This window comes from Pungitius pungitius, chromosome 1 (genome assembly GCF_949316345.1).
Source record: "Pungitius pungitius chromosome 1, fPunPun2.1, whole genome shotgun sequence".
In the NCBI taxonomy this organism is placed as follows: Eukaryota; Metazoa; Chordata; class Actinopteri; order Perciformes; family Gasterosteidae; genus Pungitius; species Pungitius pungitius.
Window position 1 is genome coordinate 2,954,446 of NC_084900.1, and position 20,103 is coordinate 2,974,548.

General features: G+C 41.2%; 2 protein-coding genes and 1 long non-coding RNA gene across 3 annotated transcripts; all 3 read right to left on the reverse strand.

Annotated features, from left to right (window-relative positions):
• Positions 1-1,653: 1,653 nt before the first annotated feature.
• On the reverse strand, positions 1,654-9,886 carry LOC119221763 (sialoadhesin-like). The gene is made up of 9 exons (XM_062565825.1): positions 9,871-9,886; positions 9,331-9,567; positions 9,262-9,285; positions 8,962-9,222; positions 3,547-3,789; positions 3,163-3,420; positions 2,674-2,976; positions 2,311-2,571; positions 1,654-1,931 (listed from the first exon to the last, which is right to left on the reverse strand). Exons 1-9 carry the CDS (start codon positions 9,884-9,886, stop codon positions 1,654-1,656), a joined length of 1,881 nt encoding a protein of 626 aa, XP_062421809.1.
• A 5,392-nt stretch (positions 9,887-15,278) lies between these two features.
• Positions 15,279-16,045, reverse strand: LOC134124066 (uncharacterized). Its single transcript, XR_009955599.1, has 4 exons — positions 15,983-16,045; positions 15,781-15,831; positions 15,444-15,536; positions 15,279-15,342 (listed from the first exon to the last, which is right to left on the reverse strand). It is a non-coding gene; the product is annotated as an uncharacterized LOC134124066 (long non-coding RNA).
• A 559-nt stretch (positions 16,046-16,604) lies between these two features.
• Positions 16,605-19,417, reverse strand: LOC134132977 (high affinity immunoglobulin gamma Fc receptor I-like). Its single transcript, XM_062566076.1, has 3 exons — positions 19,413-19,417; positions 17,301-17,578; positions 16,605-16,921 (listed from the first exon to the last, which is right to left on the reverse strand). Exons 1-3 carry the CDS (start codon positions 19,415-19,417, stop codon positions 16,605-16,607), a joined length of 600 nt encoding a protein of 199 aa, XP_062422060.1.
• Between the last annotated feature and the right edge of the window lie 686 nt (positions 19,418-20,103).

The following is a 20,103-nucleotide window of genomic DNA, read 5'->3' on the forward strand; positions in this document are numbered from 1 at the left end:
GCTCATGGTTTGACTTTAGAATAAACGGCTGCTTCTGCTCATCTGGATTTTCCTATCAATGAAAATAATTCATTTTTGTGTTTTTTCCATTAGTTAAAAATAATAATATATTAATATACATGTATGTTGTCTTCACTATTGTAAAACAGAAAATAAGAGAGAGCTTCATTAATCAGAATAGTTTATAGTGATACATGAAGTAGGAATAGACAGAGATGGCTTTTTAAAATAACAAACTACCATTTCTGTACTTTTAAATGATGTTTGTTTTGGATGGCGACAGAAGACACATTTTCAGTTGAATATTGATGGATGGATGAATATAAATGAAAGAAATGAGGTATCCCCTTATGTTTGATTCATGACAGCATCAGATTATAATTTCTCAATAAAATATTTAAATAACTATCATCTTAAAAAAGGTCTAAAAGCTGTTATGTACTTGTGTGTAGGATGTGTATATTGTTGATAGTGCCACGTTGGATGACAGCATGAATGTGTTAAACTAGAGCAGGTAGCACCTGTTAAACAGCAGGAGGCCGTGTTGGTGTTGACTGAACCTGCAGCTGATGCAATCCTCACATCCGAGTAAACGGGGCTCTCCTCTGGTTCATCTTTGTTAAGGAGAACTAAACCATCTAATTCTCACTATATGAAGTAAATCACCTACCCTTCTTTTTAATGTTGTTGAGCTCAATCATAGAATATGTGGGGCTGGATTCATCTGAAATTTGAGTTTGAATTCACTTTAAATGATTTGTGATTCTATTATTTTAACAGCTGTGTGATGAACACACAGGATGTACTGCACCTTGTTCAGGTTCTTCAGAGTCTAAGATTGTTTCATTGAGATGATAAACACCTGCAGAGCAGTGAGGATGAAGACAGGTCATTCAATCATTTGAACCAGATCTGGAAATGTTAGCATTACAGTAACGAACACATTATTAAATAAATCTGGATTAATGTTGAGCATAAAGAAGAGAAGAGTAATGTCCTTCTCATTCACCCTGGTTGATCATGTGGTCTGTAGCTGGGCTCTGATTGGTCCCCTGAGACCTTGTGGGTCAAAAACAATGAAGTAAACACAGAGGATTGAATGAGGAACATGTAAAGTCCTGCTGCCATGTTCAGAGTGAGAGAAGAGAGGCTTGTACCAACCTGCTGAGGCTTGAAGCTGAAGAAAAAGGTTCCACATTGATCATTAATTAGTGTGTGTAATAATATCTGTGAATTTGACTTATTTCAGTGAAATCAGTCTGATATCAGAATGAAAAGATCTCACCTTTTGACTTCCTGTAGCGACACAGAAACAGCAGCAGGAGAAGAATCAGTAAAACTCCAGAAACCAGAACAACAACCAACAGCACGAGAAACACAGAGCTTGATGCTGCTTCTTCAGGATCTACACACAAGTACACACAACCATGAAGAGATACACAAGTACTGCCACACATACACTCAAATACACTTACATGAACCCTTGATCACACAACATTCACCTTTCACTGATGCTCATGGTACAGCTTTATTTTTAATTCATTTTTATACGCTAAATTGTATAAAACTATATTGTCTCACACTAACAAAGTTTAATTCAGTTACACCTTTTCTAACTCAGACTGTAACACATATTACAAAAGAAATCATCTTCTACTCGTACTCACATTCCACTGACAACCAGCTCTCTGCTGAGGTCAAAGTCTCCAAACCTTGAGGTGATTTCCTTCCTCTACATTTATAAAAGCCTTTATGTGACTTAGTAACTGCAGAGATAAACAGCTCCCCTCTGACAGCATTTGGGAGGAGTTTGTCATCTTTATAGAAATCCACATCATCAAGAAGCTCTTTTGTCCTCAACTCGCAGCCAAGAGAGACCGAATGTCCCTCAGTCACAGGACGGACAGAACTCACCAGGATGACATCACCACCTGTAAAGAGACCAGAGGACAGGAAGTCAAACAAGCTGATGTCCATTGAAGAGAAGACATTTATAGTTTACATTTGTTATTCACATTTATTCAGCAGCTGAGCGAATAGCTGCATTTCATGGATGAAAGAGATGGCCCTTTGGTGACGTTCATGCTCACAGTTACATCTTTGATTAATGCTCAATATGTGGGGAGACAAATGTCCACTTAGTGGCACTGAGCTACAGAATGGTCCATAAGGGACAAAGTGGAGGAGCCAGGAAGGAGCCAGATGACTCTACATCTCCTCCTGGTTTAAAGTCAATGGTGGACGTCTGTGGTCATGAAGAGGAAAGTCAACCACAACGACGTGTTGGACCTTTAATGAATATAAACTCACTGTGTATAGTGATATTGGCTGCATTGCTGTACTGTGTTTCAGACTCACACCAGTACACTCCACTACTCGCTCTAGTGTTGGTGTTGCATGTGGATCCAGTCATTTCTCCCCAGTAAGAACAGGATGACATGAAGCCAGATCCATCAGCCTTCATCACTCTCCACTCAGTAGAGGTTCCCTCACAGCTCAGTGACAGTGACTCTGTGCTGAAGTGCTGCAGTCTGTGAGGACTCACTGTGAGAGACGCTGCTGGATTCACACCTGAAGACACATCATTAGGAGACACACACAGGACAAACAATGTCAACACAAAAAGGACACTTATTGTCTAGTGCAAGAATATAAAAGTGTGAACAAACTCACCTCCAGACCAGACAAACTTCACATCACTATATAGAGTGTAAATGACAGGATCTCCTCTTCCAGCTCTGCACACATATCCTGCTGTGTGTGTCTGTCCATGAAGAACGTAGGAACCCTGTTCAGTCCCAGTGGTGCTACCAGCTAGAAGCTCATAGGTGTAGTTGTAGAGGGACAGTTTGTGAACAGCCTTAACCCAGAAGAACCTCCATCCTGCAGACGGAGGTCCAACACTGCAGGTCAGAGTCACTGAGTCTCCAGGACTCGTCCATGATGGAGACACTGTGAGGACAGGCTGAGGGACATCTGTTGGAAAGAGGTTTCACAGAATAAAGACGTGTTGTGATGAGTCCTTGGTGGATTACTGTTACTGCTGATGTCCTCCATCTTTTTCTACAACTGTGTAACAAGGTTTAAACTGTCTTTAAACATTTTAACTAATTAAACAACTAAAATATTTTTTTATTTAGGAAAATGAAATTGATGACATACCTGATGTTGTTAATGTGAAAGCATCACTCCATTCTGTTGTAGAGGCTTCATTTTTCAGTCTGCCCTTACACTCGTAGTCTCCTCTGACTGATGATGTAATCGTGGAGCCTCTTGGGTTTTGAGGTGTGTAATAGTCAGGTGTTTTCCATTCATGCTCCCACTCAAAGCCTCCTCCTTCCTTTATTCCACATGTGAGAGTGATCGTCTCTCCAGAGAAAATCTCAGGCCAGTTGGGCTTCACAACAGCTCTGTTTGTGACTGTTCATCATCATCAGGCCCCAAAGAGAAAAGTTTCACAGAGTTTTTGTGTGAGTCTTCATCCTTATTCACAAATACTTTTTCTACATGTTTTGTTTCATATCAACTATCAGTTTAGTTCTTTACCGACTGGATGGCTGTACTCTGTGTAGTAAACTGGGTCTCCTCTTCCTCCTCTGCACCAGTAGACTCCTCCACCAGAGGGAGAGATGCTTCCACTCTGGAGGTTCAGATGTTCAGAGGTTTTCTTGTCTTTGTACCAGAAGAACTTCCATCCAGATGATGATGATGATGAATCCACAGAGCAGGTCAGGGTCACACTTCCCTCTACAGGAGAGTCTTTGCTCAGTTGGGCCTTTGGTTTTGCTGCTTTAATGTAGAACAAAGACAAACATGTAATTATTGTGACTGTGAATTTGTCCACATATACACTCACCTAAACGATTATTAGGAACACCATACTAATACTGTGTTTGACCCCCTTTTCGCCTTCAGAACTGCCTTAATTCTACGGGGCATTGATTCTACAAGGTGCTGAAAGCATTCTTTACAAATGTTGGCCAATATTTATAGGATGGCATCTTGCAGTTGTTGGAGATTTGTGGGATGCACATCCAGGGCACGAAGCTCCCGTTCCACCACATCCCAAAGATGCTCTATTGGGTTGAGATTTGGTGACTGTGGGGCCCATTTTAGTACAGTGAACTCATTGTCGTGTACAAGAAACCAATTTGAAATTAAAGCTGCGAGCAGCGATGAACGGGCCTTCGCCTCTTCTTGCATGTCGGGTGGGCAGCGGTCAGCCGGACACGCGGGTCAAAAAGAGACTAAAGAGACAAAATAAATCACTCTCGGGGCTGGTATTCAGACCTCAGTCTGTGGTTTCATAAACGGAATCCACCAACACTAGGCTATTGCCGAGCTGCAAAAGACCTGCAAAAAGTAAATGAAATGTAGCAGAGACAGTTGGTGGAGATCGCAGAGTAATTGTTACGGCTCTCGGGCACGATAACCACAATAACGAAAAGATGTATTCTTGTAAAACAAAGGTAAAGTCTGAAGAGCAAGAATCACAGCAACACTTGTCTCGTTCTCCAGATTGCGTCTGTATATGTATCTTGTCCTGTCCATCTTATAGATGCAGTCTAAATCAAGGTCAATTTACAGAATATCCTCCTGTTATTACCTTAGCTGTTATTACTGCTTAATATAGTTCCAATTGACCAACCACATAAGGGACATTTCCACACCATATTGACTATCATAAACGTATACAACTCTTATTCACATATGGACATTGCACTTTAGAATGTGTATTAATTAACTCAACATGTACCAAAATATGTACAACACGACAAATTAAATCACTGTCCCTGCATACTGAACAAATATTACATTCTGGATTCATTAAACACATTTTAAGTCACATCAGGAGTGTTATTAAATAAGTTGTGGCGACGTACAAAGTGCAAAACGTAAATAGAGGTAAAAAAAAAAAGTATGCCATTACAGGAATCAAACTCACATCTCCATCACCAGGGGTCAAGAGCTCTGCAAGTGAGCTATCTGCTCTGACCATCTTGTAAGTTGAAACGTCTGTCAAATAGGATTGGTGACTCTCTTGCAAAACTACAGGGAATGTTCACACTAAAAAGAATATAACTGACTTCCTGTTTGTTTTAAAGCATAGTCCTCAGAGACTTTAAGTCTCCCTGTAATACATTTGTTAAAAAATTAGCATACCCAAAGTAAGAGTGCTTACCGCCAGCACCCCCCCACCCCCTTTGCCGTTGCTTCAGTGAGCAGAGCAGAGACAGTGTATGGAGATCGCAGAGTAAACGTGTTCGCATCTCCACCCGTATGTTGAAGAATACGTGTATTTAAACCATAGATTATATGATAACCATAGATTCAATTATATTGAACTACGTACCGCCAGCCTCCCCCCCCCCCCCCCACCCTCCCCCTCTCCGTCCCCTCGTCAGCTGTTCGCATTGATCGTATGTGCCCCGCAGCAGTATCTGGCCTGACCTGAAATGAGTTTGACACCCCTGCTCTAAAGTGTAAAAATTTAAGTCAATAACCTCAACAAGGAGATTAATCTGGACCCATTTGTTTGTTGTATCAGCCGGACACGCGTTTAAAAAGAGAAGGAAAAAAAAAAAATCCTGGTTCGGGAGTCGAACTCACGCCTACAGCATTGGATGCCAACAGCTTAGCAGGAGAGGTATATTCTCTGATAGGATTTCTAAAAAAAAAACTAAACGAATTATAACAGACATCCTGTTTGATTTAGAGCATAGTCCTCAGAGACTAATTTAAGTCTCCCTGTAATACATTTGTTAAAAAATCACCACACTTGTAGGTCAAACTGGGTGCCGGCGCCGCTTCGTCAAAATCCTCCAGGTGGTGCTATGAAGGCAATTTTTTCACTTTTGATCCAAACCTCCACATCAGGTCCGTAAAGGTCTTCACCTAGGACACTCACAGAGGTTTTAAAGAGTTTTTGAGTTTGCCAAGGCTCAGAAGATGTGCTTGAACTTTCATGCAAGGATGGTGTGGTCGCGGCAACAAAGTTTGTCCAAAACTCCCAATACTCACGGTGACCTATCATCACAGTCTTAAGGCTTATATTCACAGATTTGAAGTGGATCAGATTAAAGGGCTAGGAAATTGACATCTGACTGTAGAAATTTTGCATTGACCTGGGCCAATAGGTGGCGCTATACTTTTTCGAAAATCCTTTCATGACAATATTTATAGGCCTACACAAGCATCATGAATTAAAATTTCTAGCCAGAAATATCAATGTTCCTTGGAGTTATACCATTTTACATTTTTGAAGAAAATCGTTAAAAATTGTCCAAAATGGACGCAATCTCATGCCCAGGTAGTTTTATGAAAACTCTTGATTTTAAAAACTTTTGACCCCAAGGGTGTCAGGATCAAGTTTCCAGATTTTGAAATCGATCGGATTTAAACTCTCGGAGGAGTTCGTTCGTTTGTAAAACCAAAATATGGTGGAAATTGCAAAAAACAAGCAAAAATACAGAGAATCACTATAGCGCCCCCTAATGTTCAAATATTCTGAGAAAATTTGGGGATGTTCTAAGACTCAATGTGAACATGTCCTAAAGATTTGGTGAGAATTGACGTTAGAAAAAAAAATTTATAGGCCTTTCAATTTTCAGGACACAGCCCTACAAACTTCATTGGTCCATAACTTTTGAAAAATGAGATATCAACATTTTTTCAATAACTTTTGATGGCATTGAGCCAATGATCATTTTGCCGAAGATTTTGTAAGAATCGGACCAAGCGTCTGGGAGGAGTTCACAAAAAACGTGTTTTTCACAAAATTCAAAATGGCGGACATAAAACGGTAGGCGCATTTGCATACCATAGTTGACTTTTTTGTAGAGCACATCCAAGAGCACCTGTGTGCAAAATTTCCAGTCAATCGGTAAAAGTGGGCAAAAATGTCCCCAGAGGGAGCACTTAAGGGGGCGCTAGAGAGCACTTTTTTTCATCCCCAAATTGCGCGACCCCAAGAATATTTTCGCACTTCTGAAGGGCGTGCAAAAATTCAAGAGTTTTTGAACATGATGAAGTCCCCAAAAGTGCGACCGAAGTGGCGAAATAATAATAAGAAGAATTCTTACAATATCAATAGGGCTTTCGCCCGACTTTCAGTCGGCTCAGGCCCTAATGATTTGAGCTTTGTGACATGGTGAATTATCCTGCTGGAAGTAGCCATCAGAGGATGGGTACATGGTGGCCATAAAAGGATGGACATGGTCAAAAACAATGCTCAGGTAGGCCGTGGTATTTAAATGATGCCCAATTGGCACTAAGGGGCCTAAAGTGTGTCAAGAAAACATTCCATTACATCACCACCAGCAGCCTGCACAGTTCATCCATCATGCCTGTGCGTGATGGATCCACCAAAGCTTTTAAATGTATTGTCAATAAATCAAAGAAAAAATTATGACATACCTGATGTTTTTAACGTGAAAGCTTCACTCCATTCTGTTGTAGAGGCTTCATCTTTCAGTCTGCCCTTACACCTGTAGTCTCCTCTGACTGATGATGTCATCATGGAGCCTCTTGGGTTTTGAGGTGTGTAATAGTCAGGTGTTCTCCATTCATACTCCCACTCAGAGCCTCCTCCCTCCTTTATTCCACATGTGAGAGTGATCGTCTCTCCAGAGTAAATCTCAGGCCAGTCGTGTTGCAGAGTCACAAGAGCTCTGTTTGTGACTGTCCATCATCATCATCAGGCCCCAAAGAGAAAAGTTACACAGAGTTTTTGTGTGAGTCTTAACCCTTATTCACAAATACTTTTTGTACATCATCAGTTTAGTTCTTTACCGACTGGATGGCTGTACTCTGTGTAGTAAACTGGGTCTCCTCTTCCTCCTCTGCACCAGTAGACGCCTCCACCAGAGGGAGAGATGCTTCCACTCTGGAGGAGAACATCATCTCTTGATTTCAGAGGTTCAGAGGTGTTCTTGTCTCTGTACCAGAAGAACTTCCATCCAGATGATGATGATGATGATGACCCCACAGAGCAGGTCAGGGTCACACTTCCATCTACAGGAGAGTCTTTGCTCAGTTGGGCCTTTGGTTGTGCTGTTTTAATGTAGAACAAAGACAAACAATGGTTTTATTGTGCCTCTGAATTTCTTCATTTTAAAGAATAGTTCAATTAAATAATCTTGACATCCTGGTGGTGTAACAATTTATTGATCAATTTTATATATGTATATATATCCTCTTCTCTACTCGCTAACACAGGGATTCCAGGTCTTTTGTCTCTTTGGGTTAAGATCCTTTTTTTTCGTTTATTACACTTTATAAAATATAACTGTATATGGCTTTGCTTCCTGATCTCCCTCTGTGTCCCTTGATTAGCGGTAATACAAACGTGCAATCTACCTGTCACCCATGCACCATTACCCGTGTCACTTGCACCTACACCCCATATGCGTCACAAATTCTTCGTCTGATTAGTTTTTCTCCTGCCTTTCTACTTGTCAATAAACTCTGCTGTCATTCCAGATCATGTCTTCAACAGGAGCTCATCTGTCATTCTCTTCACCTGGTCCTGATGCCCTTCACACCTGCAGCCCAATCCCTCATTAGCTCCTCAGCATTTAGGTCCCCACTTGCCCTCAGCCACCTTGTCTTGTGCGGATTCCAAGTTCTCCAGCGGTTCTCAGTCAGCCTGAGATCCTGTTCTGACCTAGCGTGCCCTTTGGACCACGGATTCCCTGCCTGCACCTCTGGGTGTGTTTTCCTGTTGGACTGATATCCCACTTTTGACCCTGACTAAGCAAGTGAAGAACTTCTGTTCTGTCTTTGAGTTGTGCTTTTGGGTTCTAGTACCTGTAACCCTTACAATATGTAGACCCCCTGTCACACGAATACACACTGCCACCCGCAGTAAACCTGAGATCGGCTCCCAATACCATGTTGTACACAATCATCACAAATGGCTACTACAAAATATATATAAAAAGTGATGAAGTGATGACATACCTGATGTTTTAACTAATGTGAAAGCATCACTCCATTCTGTTGTAGAGGCTTCATCTTTCAGTCTGCCCTTACAACTGTAGTCTCCTCTGACTGATGATGTCATCATGGAGCCTCTTCTGTACTGAGGTGTGTAATAGTCGGGTGTTCTCCATTCATACTCCCACTCAAAGCCTGCTCCTTCCTTTATTCCACATGTGAGAGTGATCGTCTCTCCAGAGAAAATCTCAGGCCAGTTGGGCTTCACAACAGCTCTGTTTGTGACTGTTCATCATCATCAGGCCCAAAAGAGACAAGTTACACAGAGTTTTTGTGTGAGTCTTAATCCTTATTCACAAATACATTTTGTACATCATCAGTTTAGTTCTTTACCGACTGGATGGCTGTACTCTGTGTAGTAAACTGGGTCTCCTCTTCCTCCTCTGCACCAGTAGACTCCTCCACCAGAGGGAGAGATGCTTCCACTCTGGAGGTTCAGAGGTTCAGAGGTTTTCTCGTCTCTGTACCAGAAGAACTTCCATCCAGATGATGATGATGACCCCACAGAGCAGGTCAGGGTCACACTTCCCTCTACAGGAGAGTCTTTGCTCAGTTGGACCTTTGGTCGTTCTGTTTTAATGTAGAACAAAGACAAAACAATGTAAATATTGCAAATGTGAAACAGTAAATAAATCAAATAAATAACCAAAACAATGTATTAATAAAACAATACAGAAATTATTTAATCACTTCTGAATCAGTGTATATAGTTTAGATTTAGTAAACTAAATTTAATCAGTTTAATATAATGAACAATTATACATGAATCAGTGATTCACGTTTCATCATAATTATAATTTAATAAAGTTGTAGACAGAAGAAGATCTTAAAGTCTCCCTGTAATAGGTTCAATGAGTAATGAGTACATTTCACCTGAAGGATGCGCCATAATACGTTTTCTCTCAATAGGTGATGAATATTAGATGGTTTGTGTTATGGTGATCTTTTTATAATCAGTCAGTGTTTCATTTGAAATGATCAATATTATCTCATTATTGATCCTTTTGAACAAAGATCAGATGACTAAACAGCATCAGTGGTCAACTTCACGGTTCCTTTTACACTGGTTAACATTTATTAATTATCACTACATTATATTACATTAGCACTTTATCAAACAGGTTTAAAAGTATAAAAGTGCTTTAATGAACTCGTCGCGATGGAAACACTTTGATCACTTACCTGAAACACTTAAAGAGACTTTGTTGCTCCCCCTTCGAACGTTGGGAGGGAACTTGTTAAGAGCAACACACTGATATTCACCACTATCTCCTGTAGTTAGAGATGATAATGTAAATATTTTTGCTGCTCTGCGATTAATAAGCCACTGATCATTCTTTGTTAATCCATAAACCCAGTCAGCATCGTTTCCTTCCCTTGAGTCACATGTGAAGGTAACTTTCTCTCCAGTAAATAAAGGGGACCAGTTTGGCTCAAAATGCAGCAAAGCAACTAAAAACAAACACAACATGCAAAGAGTGAATTGTGTTTTTTTTCTTGTTTTCATCACAAATGAACAAAATAGAACAGAAATATTAAATGTAAAACAGTGATAGAAGGTGTTGAATCTTCTTGAGTGAATTCATCAGAATAAAGAAAGTTGTATAAAAACCTTGAGCGTGTCCACAGTAGAGGAGAATATTCAGCGCTAAAATAAAGTGACAAACATCATCACGCTTCATCAAACTGACAGAAACTATTAACTTCTGGACTTTAAAAAGTTGTATCTTTGAAAACTGTGCTTTAAAGAGAGAAAGTACTCACAGAAAAGGCCCAACACAGCAAACAAAGTGTGTCCCATCCTCACGTCCACTGTGACACTCTGACTCTCTGCTGTGAGAAACGCTTCGTGTCAGCAGACGGCTTCAAAGGTGTGAAACATGCAGTGAAACTTCGGCTTCTGTTTATGGTGCGTGCTTCCTTCCCTTTGACCAACCAGACGCTGTTAAACACGTCACATGTTCAATGCTTAGAGGAAATAAGACCAGTTCCAGTAGTCTGATTAATGGAGATATATTTAATATCCTTTCTTCATACACGGTCATAAGCTAAAGGTTTCTGTAAAGGCAGCTGCAGGAAGTCAAACGTCTCCCCTGTAATATTAATAATCTTAATAATCTAAACTGAGAGGATTTCAAAATAAATGCCACAAGCAGCTTGTAAATGTCGTCACTTCATGGTGAGATTGTGGCGTCTCGATGTCTCGTCTCCTACAGGAAGTGACTGTGCTCCAACAGGACAGAAACAAAGAGAAAGACGGAAGTGGACTTGAAGAGAGACGAAAACCTCACTGCTCACCTCTTACTATATATACATATATTTATACATATAAATATAAATAGATGTTATAGACGTGTGATGTAGTTATAGCTTTACAATGAAAGAACTTCTCGGAATCAGTCCAAAAACGTTCCTGTTCGCCTTCATACAAGTTGTATTGCTGCTGATTACGTGGTGTAACATGACCACATTCAAACCACAGCTGATCGGCTTCTACAGAGATGTCTCTGTGGTGTATGAGAACATGTTAAAATAGAAATAGAAGTTAAATTCAATAAACTGCAAACACAAATCATTGTGACATTTTTATAATAAAACATTGTTGTTACAACGATGGCTACAAAGTTAAATTTGTAAATGTGTCACAAACAAGTTCCCCACTCTGATCCTCCTCATTTAATACTGCAAGTAAAACAGAGGAAACCCTTCATTTTAGTAAAGAGAAGCTACAGAAAGGCCTCTGGGTTCAATGTTTCTGTGTCCAAACTATCAAAGTAGTGGAAAACTTTGGCACTTTGACAAATGAAATCACCCCACAGTGCAACAACCAGACCGTGCACTGGACCCGTGCATTAGTGCACGTGATGTGAACCCTGAGCAGATGGGGAGGGACTCAGCTTCTTTACAATGTGTCTCCCGGGTCTCCTGGACATGGCCCTCTGGGACGAAACCAGCGGGCCTGAAGACTTGCAGGTGCCGTTTGAGGCCCTCTGGCGTCCCCTAGTGGTCCTCTGAGGACGTTTCACATCCAGCTGCTTGGTGAGGTCCAACAAGTCCCACCTCCCCTGAAGGATCTCAAACACCACAGGACTCTGCAGAGGATGATTGCGTAACCCGCAGAGGCGTGTTCTCCAGGTTCAGGTGAAAGAAGGACGCCCGTATCCTGTTCATCTTTCCGGCTCCCCAAAGCTTCTACTGGGGGAGTCGGGACCCTTTGGGCGCCTGCAACACACTGTACAAAGTAACAGTAAACAGTAATGTAGACATTCAGCACGGCCCTCAGATCTTGCTACATCGCTGCATACTCCTTCTCTATGTAAGACGAAAAAGCTGTTCTGTGAAGCAGATTAGTATTGACAGAAGTAGCTGCATCTTGTTTATTATTGGCACGAATAGACGTCCTGCTCTCTGCTTCGTACCACCTTGTGGGATTTACTCTGTTTCTTTAAATTTGATGTTGTATTTTTGTGACTTGCTTTTCTCGTGCACTTTTCTCTCAACTCGCCATCATTTAACGGCTGTGTTTGAAGTGCCAACCTTCTCCCTACATTTAGCAGAACGTTTTCAAACCACGTTCTTTCAGGGACACAGTCATGGAACCTCTTCCGACGGTTTGCCGCGCAGTGTAATGGTAGATGTTGAGATGGAAGTAGCCTAGCAGCTAGCTTAGCGTAGCGGGGTGTGGTGGTGGGCGTGGTTTTGGCTCGGCTGCAGAGGGGGAGTGGCTCAGGGAACGGTGCCAGCTGGAGACAATTGGCCTCATCTGAAGAAAATGATGATTGTGTTTATCTCCCGGTACTTAAACGCAGTAACTTTAACTACGTTGAAATATTTTGTTACATTAATCTCGGGCTTTTATGTTGACACCCTAATACATATCTCTAACGTGTTTTATTGTGGTGTTTTAACAGACTGTTTTCATGATCAGTGTTTTGCGTGAGACAGTATGTCCCTACGCTCGGTTACGTTGGAAATAGCAGCGGTTCTTGTGCTCCCACAATGGGCCGCGACCACGTGAGTGCGCACTTCCTTAGCTTAGCTATTTCAGTTTAGCTAGCCAACCGAATCCACTTCAGAGAGGTGACAGGTGGAGGCTTTTGGTACAGCTTGAGGAGACCTTAGTGCAAAGCGAGGATGTGGCGGCACAGAGCGGGTGCAGGAAAACCATGAGGACAGACTCGCAAGACAGAGGAACTGAATGTGGGACGTACAGGAATTAAGTTTAAGGTTGTCTCTTTTGTAGTTGGGAGAAGCAACTTCACCGTGGAAACAATGAAGGACCATGAAGTTTCCGTTGCCCACGTCAAAAGAATTGTGACTAAACGGAGTCAATGTCTTAATCAGTTTCCTATGTTTTCATACAAAATGAGCTTTGCATTTTGTGATTTTACAATGGTCAGTTATATTTGAAAAGATTAAAGATCTAGGTCTTCAAGTAAATTGTAGCAAACTTAAGTCAACTTTAATCAAATTAAACTTAATTTCCCAACAACAAGCATTGTGCCTAATGAAATTGCGAGTGGCTGGTGAGCAAAAATGTTAACGTCAAGTGCTGTGTTACGTGTCAGGCTGAAGCAAGACACTGTTCCCCCATCCTGCCTGTGGATTTTGTCTTTGCTTTGTCTCTCTCCCGTTTCAGGTGCAATCAAGGTGATTGGGTTATACCTGTGCCCGTCGATCAACTGAGGGGGGGCTCAAGAATAAAAGAAGGAAGACGGCCGACAAAGAAGGCTGTTTTTGAATCGATGTCCGGCTGACACTACATGTACGAAGTTGTTGTGAAGGTTTGTGGTGGGAGGTTGAGGACCAGGTGACTCACGTAGTCACTGCTTGTCTAAAAACTCTTGGTCATTTGTTGATGCCCCTGCTGTATATTGTTTGACTAAAGAAAGTTAGATAAGCGTGCATAGCCATTTTTGTTAGTTCTGTTTCTAGAGGTCGGTAGTCAGGCCTAGTTTTGTTCAATTAGGACAGACTCGGTCCGAATTGACAAACCTTTATTACACAGTGTAATATTGAAATAGGGCAGAATCTTTGGCGTATGGACTCCAGCCTAAACCGGGATAATCAAGGGGCCGTGATGCCGACATCCGCTTGGCCGAATCCCCCCCTGGAGTTCAGACACTGGTGGTGGTGGTGGTGAAGGGAGTTGATGAAACCCAGGACTTGTAAAGAATGCCTGAGCTGCTGGAGGTGCCCGGGGTGGAGGAAGGTCTCATTCAGTTTTGCACTGAAATGACACATGACAGCAACACAGAGAGACCCGCAGAAACTATGTGATTGGTTTAGAGATCATCGACAAGGCACACAATCACAGGACACGGCAGGAAGAGTAATTACCCCCAAGACCAAGAGACATGAAACTACAAAATAAAACGGAAAGAAAGCCCAGACGGTGAGTCTGTGACACTATGTTCACATGAAGAAACTTCATGGTGCACTCATTGACTGTACTGTAGTATTAAGTGAAAAGGGGTTGGACAGCTCAGTGAGGGGTTTCAGATCAAACCAGGAGGGAGTCATGTGACGTCTTGGAACAGAAAGGAATTCACGAGGGAGGAGCCACGTTTGAAGGTGCAGCCAATCACATACGACAGCAGCTCAAGAGAGCTGGAGAAGAGGCAGGCAGGAGCCTTCTGTAATCCACATGAGAGGGGACTTCGCTATTTGGCTAAATATTACACTATTCTACCGTTAATTGTTTAGAAGTTGTCTTGCTAATGTCTGTTATTCAATTATTTATCATTTGTAATTCTTATTGACTTCTCGTCTCAGCCGAGGCGAGTTTAAAGAAGCATTCCTTGATCCGAAGCTCAGACTCGGAGAGTTTATTGATGCGTAAAATTCAAACGGCAACTGCAAAACCTTTTATATAAAAGACAAAAATTAACAAATGTTGGAAAATATGCTGCTCAGTAAGAGATTAAATGTGTAATAAATGCGTAAAGCTGTTTTACGTCAGAAGTAAAGGAGAAAATGACTTCATATTGAATAATATCACCAACGCACTGAAGCTCAAAGACGTCAAACTGCTTTTTTCTGCTTTTCAAACCAGCCTCCAGTCAAAGTTTTCTACAAAAGCTTTAAAAAACAAAGTAACTGAGGAAAAAAACACACTCAATACCAACATTTGAATAAGTATACAGGTAATAATATAGACTCTTTTTACCACCAAGTAAAGCCTTTAAAGACATGTGATGTATTTTCCTTAAATGATCTGCTCATCAACTACAAAATACTGTCTCATATCAGGAAAGAAGAAGTTACACAATAATTACTCAAAGATGTGGTTTTTCATGTCGTCATCTGTTCCCCTGGTTCTGTCCATGCAGATGTTTTATTCATCTGAGAGAAGAGAGAAAGAAAAGAGGTTAAAAGATAATTAAGAGTAACAGGTGTAAGTGTTGGACCTTTGACTGCTGGTAGTAATACACAAGTACACTCACATTGTACTACATGGTCCGTTGTACTTGAAGTACCTGCAGCTGTTTACCTCGTCACATTTGAGTAATCGCTCTCCTCTGGTTCATCATTCGTCCCTGTTAGAAGGATCAGATGAATGCATGAAGAGACACTTTATTAAAGCTCTGCTGACTGACAAAAGCATCTCAACTACTGCAGGTTGTTCCCTTATAGAAGTGTTCACATCAGCCATCAATGTCTTTAAGCTCAAACACAGAGTCTGTGACATCATCGATACCCTTTGTCTTTAATTTAAAGACACTTGATCATGTGATTCTAGTATTTAACAGCTGTGTGATGAACACACAGGATGTACTGCACCTTGTTTATGTTCTTCAGAGCCTCTGAGTGTTTCATAGAGACAAGAATCACCTGCAGAGCAGTGAGGATGAAGACGAGGTCATTCAATCATTTGAACCACTTTGTATGAATCATATCATCTTCTCAAACAGGTAACTAGCTATAGAAATGTTAGCATTAAAGTAAAGAACATTTTATTAAATAAATCAGGATCAAAGCTGACCATGAAGAAGAGAAGCATAATGTCCGTCTTCAGTTTCACCCTGGTTGATCATGTGGTCTGTAGCAGGGCTCTGATTGGTCCTCTGAGACCTTGTGGGTCCAAAACATGAAGTAAACACAGAGGATTGAATGAGGAACATGTAAAGTCCTGCTGCCATGTTCAGAGTGAGAGAAGAGAGGCTTGTACCAACCTGCTGAGGCTTGAAGCTGAAGAAAAAGGTTCCACATTGATCATTAATTAGTGTGTGTAATAATATCTGTGACTTTGACTTATTTCAGTGAAATCAGTCTGATATCAGAATGAAAAGATCTCACCTTTTGACTTTCTGTAGTGACACAGAAACATCAGCAGGAGAAGAATCAGTAAAACTCCAGAAACCAGACCAACAACCAACATCACGAGAAACACAGAGCTTGATGCTGCTTCTTCAGGATCTACACACAAGTACACACAACCATGAGGAGATACACAAGTACTACAACACGTACACTCAAATACACTTACATGAACCCTTGATCACACAACATTTACTTTTCACTGATGCTCATCTTAGTTTTATTTGTCAAAATGTAAAAAATAATATTGTCTCACACAAACAAAGTTTAATTCAGTTACAACTTTTCTAACTCAGACTGTAACACACATTGCAAAAGAAATCATCTTCTTCGTACTCACATTCCACTGACAACCAGCTCTCTGCTGAGGTCAAAGTCTCCAAACCTTGAGGTGATTTCCTTCCTCTACATTTATAAAAGCCTTCATGTGACTTAGTAACTGCAGAGATAAACAGCTCCCCTCTGACAGCATTTGGGAGGAGTTTGTCATCTTTATAGAAATACACATCATCAACAAGTTCTTTTGTCCTCAACTTGCAGCCAAGAGACACCGAATGTCCCTCAGTCACAGGACGGACAGGACTCACCAGGATGACATCACCACCTGTAAAGAGACCAGAGGACAGGAAGTCAAACAAGCTGATGTCCAATGAAGAGAAGACATTTATAGTTTACATTTGTTATTCACATTCATACAGCAGCTGAGCCAATAGCTGCATTTCATGGATGAAAGAGACGGCCCTTTGGTGACGTTCATGCTCACAGTGACATCTTTAATTAATGCTCAATATGTGGGGAGACAAATGTCCACTTAGTGGCACTGAGCTACAGAATGGTCCATAAGGGACAAAGTGGAGGAGCCAGGATGGAGCCAGATGACTCTACATCTCCTCCTGGTTTAAAGTCAATGGTGGACGTCTGTGGTCATGAAGAGGAAAGTCAACCACAAAGACGTGTTGGACCTTTAATGAATATAAACTCACTGTGTATAGTGATGTTGGCTGCATTGCTGCACTGTGTTTCAGACTCACACCAGTACACTCCACTACTCGCTCTAGTGCTGGTGTTGCATGTGGATCCAGTCATTTCTCCCCAGTTAGAACAGGATGACATGAAGCCAGATGCATCAGCCTTCATCACTCTCCACTCAGTAGAGGTTCCCTCACAGCTCAGTGACAGTGACTCTGTGCTGAAGTGCTGCAGTCTGTGAGGACTCACTGTGAGAGACGCTGCTGGATTCACACCTGAAGACACATCATTAGGAGACACACACAGGACCAACAATGTCAACACAAAAAGGACATTTATTCTATTGTGAAAGAATATAAAAGTGTGAACAAACTCACCTCCAGACCAGACAAACTTCACATCACTATATAGAGTGTAAATGACAGGATCTCCTCTTCCAGCTCTGCACACATATCCTGCTGTGTGTGTCTGTCCATGAAGAACGTAGGAACCCTGTTCAGTCCCAGTGGTGCTACCAGCTAGAAGCTCATAGGTGTAGTTGTAGAGGGACAGTTTGTGAACAGCCGTAAACCAGAAGAACCTCCATCCTGCAGACGGAGGTCCAACACTGCAGGTCAGAGTCACTGAGTCTCCAGGACTCGTCCATGATGGAGACACTGTGAGGACAGGCTGAGGGACATCTGTTAGAAAGAGGTTTCATAGAATGAAGACATGTTGTGATGAGTCCTTGATGGATTACTTTCACTGATGATGTCCTCCATCTTTGTCTTTAACTGTGTAAAACTGGTGTGATGGTAAACTGTGTTTAAACATAATAACCAATTAAACAATTCAACATTTCTGTTTTAGAATCTTTGGCCTCAAATCAGAGAAATCTCAGAGAAAATGGTGATTTCATTTAAACATTAACTCATTCATTTAGTTAATTTAGTTCTTTACCGACTGGATGGCTGTACTCTGAGTAGTAAACTGGGTCTCCTCTTCCTCCTCTGCACCAGTAGACTCCTCCACCAGAGGGAGAGATGCTTCCACTCTGGAGGTTCAGAGGTTCAGAGGTTTTCTTGTCTTTGTACCAGAAGAACTTCCATCCAGATGATGATGATGATGATGATGATGATGACCCCACAGAGCAGGTCAGGGTCACACTTCCCTCTACAGGAGAGTCTTTGCTCAGTTGGGCCTCTGGTTTTGCTGTTTAAATGTAGAACAAAGACAAACAATGTAACTATTGTTAGTGTCAACATTCCATCCATCAATCCCAGCGAATATCAGGTGAGAGAAGGTTCACTCTGGATGATTCTCAACACTTTTATCTCCCTTTTGTTCTACATTTTATTGACCTTTTTCTCTGTAACTTGTTATAATGTGAATTGTTGTTCTGAAGTAAATAAAACCCAGTTGGCTCTGAGCCTTTGAAGGGTTTTTGAAACGCTTTTCCTCCTGGTGTTCTGGAGGTGAAATGCTTTGAAACACGTGCAAACCTTTACGGACCATGAATTGAAACCAGTCCGTCGACACAAGAACCAGAAGCAAAGTCAGTCTCCTTGTAATAAATAATAAAATGTTCACTAAGTAATGAGTACATTTCACCTGAAGGAGGCGCCACACTCTGCTGCCCTCCATCTTTTACGTATTTAACGGTGTAACACATGTGTTACGTAACACTGTCTTTAAAAATTTTAACCAATTAAACAACTCAATTTTGTTTGTTTTTTATTAAGGGAAATAAAGGTGATGACATACCTGATGTTTTTAATGTGAAAGCATCACTCCATTCTGTTGTAGAGTCTTCATCTTTCAGTCTGCCCTTACACCTGTAGTCTCCTGTGACTGATGATGTCATCATGGAGCCTCTTGGGTTTTGAGGTGTGTAATAGTCAGGTGTTCTCCATTCATACTCCCACTCAGAGCCTCCTCCCTCCTTTATTCCACATGTGAGAGTGATCGTCTCTCCAGAGAAGATCTCAGGCCAGTTGTGTTGCAGAGTCACAACAGCTCTGTTTGTGACTGTTCATCATCATCAGGCCCCAAAGAGAAAAGATACATTTGGGTCTAAATCCTTATTCACAAATACATTTTTCTACATTTTTTGTTTCATATCAACTATCAGTTTAGTTCTTACCGACTGCATGGCTGTACTGTGTGTAGTAAACTGGGTCTCCTCTTCCTCCTCTGCACCAGTAGACTCCTCCACCAGAGGGAGAGATGCTTCTACTCTGGAGGTTCAGAGGTTCAGAGGTTTTCTTGTCTTTGTACCAGAAGAACTTCCATCCAGATGATGATGATGATGATGATGATGATGATGATGATGATGATGATGATGACCCCACAGAGCAGGTCAGGGTCACACTTCCCTCTACAGGAGAGTCTTTGCTCAGTTGGGCCTCTGGTTTTGCTGTTTTAATGTAGAACAAAGATTATTATTATTGTACTTGTTAACATTCCATCCATCAATCCCAGGTAACATCAGGAGTCGAACCCAAGACCTGCTGGCTGTGAGGCCACAGAGCCAAACACCACACTTCTGAATCTGTGCATATTATTAAGATACAGTAAACTAAAAATAAATGGTCTTAACATTTCATATTTATTAAGCACTAAATGTATTTGTGAAATAAACCTAATGTGAAGTGAAATTAAAGGATAATTTAGACGCCAGGTCCAAGGTTTTGTTCATTTGAAAAAAAAAATGTGACCCTGAAAGTTTAAATTTTGTTGTTGACAATTAAAAAATACAACAGTGTATTAGAAATGAAAATAAGTAGAAGAAAAATATTCTCGGGTTGAACATTTTTGACTCATTTGTATATTTGATGC